This window comes from Mugil cephalus, chromosome 6, assembly GCF_022458985.1.
Source record: "Mugil cephalus isolate CIBA_MC_2020 chromosome 6, CIBA_Mcephalus_1.1, whole genome shotgun sequence".
Classification (NCBI taxonomy): Eukaryota; Metazoa; Chordata; class Actinopteri; order Mugiliformes; family Mugilidae; genus Mugil; species Mugil cephalus.
In genome coordinates this window covers 10,211,056-10,220,105 of record NC_061775.1, presented here as the reverse complement: position 1 = coordinate 10,220,105, position 9,050 = coordinate 10,211,056, and the positions used below count along the sequence as shown (strand labels likewise).

Sequence of the window (9,050 nt, the reverse complement as noted above, 5' to 3'; positions counted from 1 at the left end):
TTGCAGTTGAAATCAAACTCGTTTCGCCCATCAGACGCACCAAGAACATCTGTCTTCTGACGTTGGCTGAATACCTTATCCTGCCGTCGTTGTAGGCTGGTGTTCCCTCCACGATGGAGCGGATAAAAAAGGACTGATTGCAGTTGACCTCCTCCTGACCCCCCACAATACTGAAGCCCAGGCTGCCTGAAGTGCTCCGCCGCAGGACGATGTCTTTACAGCAGTAGAGATGCCTGCATGCCAAGAGGGAGATTGACCACACTAATCTCTCATCTTTAAATTACATTTACTGTATATCTGTCCTAGGTGCAAGTGCAGTGGCTGGGCTGTTACTGTAGCGCATCCAGCTCAGGAGATAAAAGAATGTGAAGGATTTTTCCTTCCTGGAGACGTGGACATCTCCAGGAATGTGATCTTGGACATCTATCTCCATCTCATACATACAGTATACCCCAGGGCTGAATGAAAACTCCATCTTAGTTGCACTGCTGGACTACATTTCCACAGTGACTCAGTACTATGTTTCAACTCATTTCAATCCACCGTTGCTTTTTTTTATTTCCATTATTTTACAAAAGCGGGAGCTGGAGTTGATTATTGTTGATTATAGCTGTCAGTGACCTGCTGTCTTCTGACAACACGCCGCAATACAACAATGCTACGCTCAGAGAGGAAGTTTGACCAACGGAATAGTGGAGAATCAATATTTATGTCGAAAAGTTTCTAAAGTATAATGAGCATTCTTGTCCCAGCTGGCTCTGCCAAAATGTCAGTTGCACCAGCTGGCAGGGGTCAGAGGGAACAGTGTGAGTGGTATAAATCACACTGGGCTCAGAAAATGATCAAAATTAAGAAACAAAGGCGCACAACGCATGCTTACCTGGGTAGCTGCAGCCATGACACCCACAGTGGGGAGTAATCATCATTGGGCACAGGGCTCTTGGTGCTATCTGTGGGCGATGACGTAAGACAAGGTGGCAATGTGTACTCTTGCAGGCTTTCTTCAGGAGGACGCATCTCTAAGACCTTGAGCACAACAGGAGAGGAGGTGTTCTTCAGGTTGGCCACGGCCTCGCCTCGCGTCACCCCCGTCAGGTCCACCCCGTTCACGTTTAACAAAATGTCACCTGCGGGGGAAGAGGTGGACAGCTCGGTTCATTCTCTGCCCCGGGGGTTGCTCGCTTGATAATAGCTTCATAAAAGACCTCACGGGACAGGGGCTCATCATCTGCCTATTTAATATTCATCAACCTCCCTGCCAGAACACAAAGGGATGGGAACCAAGCACCACCTGTGCTTTAAAAAGCCTCCCAATGATGAAAGTGTTGATAAAGATAAATAGACAGCAACGTCCAGCCTGCTAGTAAGCAACTCAAAGGACACGTTTGCCCTGCGAGAATATGCAAATGCAAATTAATGCTCCATTACAATACACAAACATGTTTCATAGCCTCACAAACAGAAACAGCTGCTGCTGCTGTGTCCCACATGAATACAGTAATATGCAGCTTGAACCATGCACAAGGATAACAGACTCAATTTACTTCTGTTTTTATGAAGTCTTTATACCTAATACCATTACACACCACAATCCTCACACAAACAGAGTGGGTATAATGACATTTTTAATACGGTTATGTTTTGAGATGGATACGCCGGAATCAGACGCTGCAATGAACATATCCCACTCCCCTGCATTCAACCGCATTATAGGATATTGAGGCTGCTGCATTTGCAACCAGTTTGTGTGCCTCTCCATATTTTGCTGTTTCAGACCTGACTGATTTTATATAACAAAATAATTCAGTGCTTGACAAATTCTCCTCTGGAACACGATAAGTCCTGAGCATCGCTATGCTAATGTTTGTTTGTGTCTTTGCTTAAGTGTGTTAGAGCCAATTTGGGAGGCACTGTACCGCAGCAGTACGAGAGCTTTCTGTTGGATGAATAACCTTCATAATGAAACACGAGTCTCAAGTGTTCATCAGTCACCACTCTTGTTATGTGCAATGTATTCATCAACAAAGCCAAATCCACAACAGTATGCTCGCCATAATATTCCACTGATTAGTAATAAAATATGGCTAATGAATCCCACAAACGTTCCTTGTTACAGAGGATATGAGTAATTTTCTAATGACGACATATCTAGATACTCATCTTACCTTTGCGGATGGAGCCCTCCTGTCCCACCACTCCATCAGCGTCCACGTTGGTGACGTAGATGGGGAGGTCCCACCCTCGGCTGGACATGCCACCTGCCACCGTCATACCCAGGGAGTCATAGGGTTCCTTCGTTAGGGTTACGGTCTTCTCATAGCATGCAGGCTTCTGACAAGAGTCCTTCACAGGGAGCAGAAGGCACAGAGAGAGTGCAGTGTACATTAATAACAGATGACTTTAAAAGCAACAGGGTTTTTTTCTTTGCTCCGGTATCATGTTTTTATGTCCTACGAAAATTATCATGGCGTATTTTCTTTGCGTATCCCAGTTATTATGGACACAATATATATGAACTTACACCAAGGGCACCTTCTCTAGACTGCACAACCTAATTAAATTTCTGAGTAGCTAATTTGCATAGTAATAAAGACACTTTTTTCTGAGACTCTTGATAATAGCAGGATAAGTCATACAAATGCCAGCCGCGCTGTGGCATGGGAACAAGAGTCCAATAACAGAGACATTAGTTAACAGCTAATTGATGAATGACCTAATTAGCATGACTGGTAATGTGTGATATATGGCGGTTGATAGGGACAGGACATCACTGTCCACACTATATAGGGAAAATGACGTATTCATGGTTGTCGCGATGCACAATTTGGTTGAGCGAAGGGGTCTGTGTGTGGGCCTGAGTGAGGGGGATTTTATTTATGGCGAGTTTGTTTGTGAGTCAGATGAGGGAGAGTGGAGTAGTAATGAATAACACATGGACGCATTGAGGTTGGTGTGATGCAGCTTGCTTCACTAATGTGCTGCATTCACACATTTCTGCTGCGCTCACAGCAGGAGATCTCTTGACCGACCTCAGGGCACAGTTCTGACTATAGCTGCATGGAAAATGTCCACACGCACTGCCTTCCTACACTGTGTTTCAGTTGTGTTTTCAGTTGTGTGTTGTGCATTACTGTGTGGTGACTTTTGATTATTTTGGATTTGGTTATTTAGTTGTTTCTTCCTCACAGCAACATGGTAGCTGCTTCTATAGCCTTTATGCTGACAGGCTGGATACAATGGAATATTTACATCAGTTGCCACAAAACAAAGTGAGTTTCCCAAACTGTCATTTTACAGGATATTTAGCCGTTGAATGTATATTGTTTTGAAAGGAAATGACCTACAGAAGTAGTTAATTTAAAATTTAACACATTCACATTCAGCTTTTCAAATCAAACACTGGGCAGCCATCTGTCAACTCGCTCAGATATTTATCGAGACGTTATGATGCCATGTTGTCGCCCCAATTAGAACATGAGAAATCGCGTTCACGACGTAGCTGGAAATATATTTTGGGGAAGGATGGTGGAAGGAAATTCTGGGGATCGTAAATATTTTTTTTGTCTGATGTAAAAATAGGGATGGCTGATAGGGAGTAAGAGTTCCCTGCTGTACTTCTTGAATGACACGCTCAGCTTTGATGGAGAGAATAATACCTCCGTGGATCATTTGCACCTGAAAGGGAGCATTTATCATGGGAAGGGGTGACGGAGGAACAAAGCTCCTCTCTGTGTATCGGCGCTGTTCTTTTCTCTTGAGTATATGTGTCCGTGTGTGCCGCTCACCAGCAGTGTTTGCTCAATATCCACAGGGGAATATGGTGGGGGCCCATCCATGCCCCACGGAGCTTCTTGCAGGATGTCTGGGGTGGGCAGGCAGATCTGACGAGACACTATGAAGTGGACGCGCTCCTCGCTCGCCTAAAGAAAGCAAGAGAGTTTTGACATGTTTACGGAGCACTTTTGAAAATTTCAAAATAAGAAGACTGGTGAAACTCTTATGGCTATTTGCTAAATATGAGGACGTAATCGGCTTCAAGTTTAATTTAACTTAGCTTCACATAAACATATTTCTTTCATCCTTTCAAAAATCTGCCTTTATGCTAAGCTACCCTAAACTGTATGGGGAAAAAAAACAATCAAATCTCATGCGATTGCCAGAAATTTAATTTGCCCCACAAAAAAATCTGTGGAAATTAATTTGTAAAGCTTTCAAATATATTCAAAATCTATTTTTCCAATGCAGTCTGCATCACATATATAATTTCACAACCCAGACAAAAGCTGAAATAAATTCACACACAGTTGTAACCGATTCTCCTCCCTCTTTGATTCAAACTTCTGTGCTGCAGGTCCAGCTTCGCTCATTCACACAACTGCACGCACGTGGTCTAACAGCCACACGGACTGGCCAACTGCGTGCTCTCACTCCTTGGAGATTTCCGCTGGTCTCTCTACCATGGAGTCCTGAATTAGCCAGTCCAGCCTATTATTGCTTTAATTGGACTAATTTAATTTCTTCCCTGCCAGTTCTTAATCTCTGACAGAAAGCGCCTGCTCTGAGAGGCCATCCTGGCTCCGCAGAGACCCAGAAGAGCCAGTCAGACTGCTCAGACAGGAACTCGGAGCTCAGAGACCCTGCACACTCAGCCGCAAACACACTGCAATTAACCACTATTAACCAAAAACACGCCGTCATTGACTGGCATCAACCAGGAACCAGGGGCAGACGCATGGCCCAGTCCATCAGGGAGTCACTACAATTAAATACTATTATCTGCAGTGAATGCAGACACAACAGCACAGCGCAACACAATTAGCCTGAATCACCACAATTATGTTTAATACCTCGGGGAGTAAGAATAGACCACAGTTGTTTATGGTCTGCAACAACACGAGGACAAAATTTGTCACAACTGTGAACTTCCTCTATGATGCTGAAGCCTGTTGTCGGCCCTTTAGCCCCTGCTGACTGACCTGGATAAGCAAAGCAGCGTGCTCTGGCGCCCCGTAACGCAGATCGTGCCCGTTGATGGCCAGCACGCGGTCGCCGATACACAACTGTCCGTCACGTGCTGCCAGGCCGCCCTCCAGCAGGTGGAAGATATAGACTCCGTGCTCCTCGGGCCGCCGCACCAGCTTAATGCCCAGCTGTTCCTCTGGAGTGCTTTTATTCAGGACCACGTGGATGCTGTCATCTCTCATGGGATGGTGGGGCATGCCGTGAGATTGGTGGCCCCCGGCGGCATCGTGGCCGTGCCCGTGTGTGTGGCCGTGTGAATGGGAGCGGTAGCGATGGCGCTGTTCTCTCAGCACGGTTAGCCGGAGGAGCTGGCACGGCTGTTTGAGGGTTGTCACGGCGAAGCAGTGGGGCACGTTGCTAATGTCAATGCCGTTCACCTGAGATGGGAAGAGGGACGGGGTTTTAAAGGAGATTTGGAACTTTGGTTGATTTTTCCTTTTTTTTTTTTTTGATTTTTGTGGAAGTCATTTTACCTTCAGGATCATGTCGCCAGGCAGCAAGCGTCCATCCCGAGCAATGACGCCTTCCCTGTAGATATCCTGGATCAGGATGCGAACCATGGGGGTCTCGTTGCCCCCGACGATGCTGATGGCCAGCGGATCTGAGGGATCCACTCGCGTGATCTTAATACTCGTAAGTTCACCATCGGGGATCAGGTGGTGCAGCTGGGGAAGGGACAGCACTGTGGGAGACGATGGGGAAGAACAAAAAGGCTGACTTTAGTTGTACTGCACAACAACAAGAAAAATCTAATTTGAGGAGCAGCCAAATAAAGCAGGAGAAGAAGTGAGGGGAAAGAGACAGAGGGCTGCAAAGGGATAGAGAGAGAAAGAGTGGTAGACTGTGGTGGAGGGGTTCAGCAGTGGAACCAGCTGTCTCTACTCCCTCAGGTTACTAAAACAAACTTGTACAAGCCAAGTGGGAAAATTTACTTGGCTGATTATCCTGTGCGCTGTTTGTATCATTAGTCACATACATCTGTAGCAAGTATGCTTGGGAAAACCCTCAATTTCGAATTTCCACAAAGTTATTACTTGGGTGGGGATACAAGAAACATTCTAACACAGACGAGTTTGCACACGGTCCAACTGCCGCACAGAAAAACTGTCAACTCAAAAAGGCATAGATCTTATTTTTAAGTAAGTAAAACGAAAAAAATTGGTTGTCAAAGAATATCACAAAATGATTATCACAAAAATGTGTCCGTGACAGATCTGTGTCACCTCAAGTCTTAGCCAACTTAATCACTACAAAGGATGCTGCGGCGTCAGTAAATACATTATTTCCTAATCAAACAAACCTCAACGTTTCAAAGGAAAAAGTCATTTTCTGCCTTTTTTTTTTCATCATTGTGTTGTGCAAGCTAGCTCCGTAGCCTCGGTGGTTCATTCCACTCAACGCTGCAGTTTCTCCATTCCAAAGTCAATATTTTGTCTTTATCGCTGCAGATTGCTTCAAGAGTGGAGAGCACATTAACAGAGACCTGCAGCTGTTACGTAACCCCTCTTTCTCTCCATCACACGCCCTTGCAGCCTCTCGTCTTACTTGAGCTTGTCATGTCTCACCCACTCCTGCGTCCGTGGGGACATTATAGTGGCTTTATTTATTTCTCCGTTCACATTGTTTTCATTCTGTAGCCACTCTTTCCTCCATTTGTTCTGTACTTATTTAGCTCCACTTCACTCTTCCATCCTGCCGTCTATCTTTGCCTCTCCAGCGGCAGGCAATGAATATTTAATCTATTCTCTCAGCCCCCTTAGTGATGGCCTCAGAGAATAATCTAGTCCCCAATCGTTCGTCATCCTTCATTCTTACGCAATACCATGTTCCTTCTCCTCTTCCCACCAGGCTGCAGTGCTACTTCAATGTTTTGCTCTGTTGGGGTTGAATATGTGTCCTTGTCCTTTAATATCACAAAGGAAATTGCTCTGAATATCACCAGAGCAGATTTCTTCTTCACTGCTGAACATCTTACGGATCTACCATATCCAGAACACTGCTTTCTCGGGGGATCTCTCCATCGTTTTGGTGAAAGGCTGAGAGTGAGGAGAAGGGGGTATATGGTTTGTGGAGGAAGGGATGAGGAAGGGGAAGACTCTGAAGTGGAGTATGAGGAGAACAGGAGGTGGAGAAAAGAGGCAGACCACTATCAGCTTCATCTCCAGTGACCTCTGGCATCCCATCCCTATCCAAAGTGCCTCAGGCTACCAGCCTCCATCCTGATCAGTGTGTAGCGATGCACCAGTGGACTTACGCAATCTGCAGCTGAATTAATAAAGAAACATATGCTAGTGTTGCGCTGTGGGGCCTCAGCCGTGTCACCACCCTTGTACAGCTGAGGGAGGATCTCAAATATACACACTTGGAAGCACACAGGCACGTGGAGCCATCTCTCTCCGGAGCCCTCTTTGGGGGATCTAAAAGAACAGATAGAAAGGCTTTACATCGTACCTTCCTGTGGCACGCTGGAATTCCTGACGTTGTCCCTCTCCTCAGACGTCTCGTTGCTGACCGCGGTGCCGCTCTTGGTCCTCCGCAGGACGCTGAAGGCCCGGTTCAACCTCCTGAAGGAGCGACTCCTCACTGAAGACCGGTCGAAATTTCTGACTGCATAGAAGTCAGGGGAGAAAGGGAGGCACTTTATAGATTACATCACCTTCAACATGCCCAGACATGCCTGGATCTTGCCTCTCAGCCTATCCAATGGCTCCTCAGAGCTGCCTAAACACACATTAAAGCCCTGTGTTGTCTTGATTCTGCAGCCGCTGGTGAGATGCAGGGTGTCCTGTTTGAATAGTGCCCATGAGTTCTAAAGTCTTCTAAATGTCTAATCATCACTTAGTAACACTATGAAACAAGATTTTAAAACTGGTCTGTTATTTTTAACGATCACATTGATAGTGTGATGAACTGTACAATTAGTCTGCTACCTAAATATTTAATTTGTGAGCGCACTGCTGTATTGCTCTATCGTAAAGCAGACTTTACACATCTTTCCTCTTGCCGGACAGTTTGGACAGCTTAGGAAACCCTGTCCCCTCACACATTTCCAACGTTGGATTAGGAGGATCTGTGTCTGACTTTTGACAGCTGTCCAAAACACCCACTACTGCCTGAGACTACCCAGCTGTTTGAAGGGGAACGAGGAGTGCAGCATTAAATGTTTCTTGTTAGCTTTTTTTTTCTATTACTTATATTTGTTGACAATGAATTTCCTCCTGGAGAGACTAGAGACCATATTTAATGACGGCTGGCTTTCCTCTTGACCTTCAAGTGTAGCCACTTGGCATAAATATAAACTCTTATTTCTGATGTACTTGGACAGTACATTTCAACAGCTGAACAGAAACTGGCCGTAAGGCTGCTGAGCAAAGTCTTTTACACGAGTACACAATATTCTTTGGATTATACAAGGGCAAGGACTCAGGTGTGAAACAGACTATCGCGACTTTTAAGATCCATACGGGGAAATTTGGTGGGAAACACGTGCACCTTTAAGTTTACTTGGGTTCAGGTTTTTGTTTTCGCCCTGTGTATTGGAACAACCAGCATCTCTTATCGAAATTAATGAGACAAAAGTTTGTTGCCTTCAGTCTGTCCTTTTGTTTCAAGTTTTGTTTGGCAACTCCAAACTCAAATGAAGCATCTTTTTTTGTGGGTGGAGGAGCTACTCTCAAGTCTTTAATTAATAAATGCACTCCGTTAAGAGTATAGCGACACGATTGCATAACCACAGCAGTGATGTAACACACCGTGGACTTGAGTGGACCACGTCAAAGAGAGACCCTCCCAGAGAGACTCCTGTCAGGTACGGGAGGCTGCAGTGAGGAGGCAGCAGCCCCAGCCAGGCTGCGCCGCGAATGGGCCAGCAAGCCTCTGCAGCGCCCCTCCCTCCCTCCCCCCCTCCCTCTGCGGGCCCAGGGAGATGCGAGGGCTCCTGACAGCCACATTATTCTTTAAAAGCGCCAGCCGCTTCTGGAGCTGACAGCTTGTTCAGCAGTAGTGGCGCTCGTGGTGGTGGTTGTGGT

General features: G+C 45.9%; 1 protein-coding gene across 4 annotated transcripts in view; it reads right to left on the bottom strand.

The window, feature by feature from the left end:
* Positions 1–9,050, bottom strand: part of lnx1 (ligand of numb-protein X 1) — a 30,424-nt gene that overhangs the window by 1,058 nt on the left and 20,316 nt on the right. For all 4 annotated transcript variants that reach the window (XM_047587421.1, XM_047587422.1, XM_047587423.1 and 1 more), the window contains 7 exons: positions 7,474–7,629; positions 5,496–5,704; positions 4,977–5,399; positions 3,786–3,920; positions 2,166–2,343; positions 881–1,127; positions 75–233 (listed from right to left, as the gene is read on the bottom strand). In XM_047587421.1, coding sequence (XP_047443377.1) covers positions 75–233; positions 881–1,127; positions 2,166–2,343; positions 3,786–3,920; positions 4,977–5,399; positions 5,496–5,704; positions 7,474–7,629 — 1,507 coding nt within the window. The remainder of the gene's footprint in view (positions 1–74; positions 234–880; positions 1,128–2,165; positions 2,344–3,785; positions 3,921–4,976; positions 5,400–5,495; positions 5,705–7,473; positions 7,630–9,050) is intronic.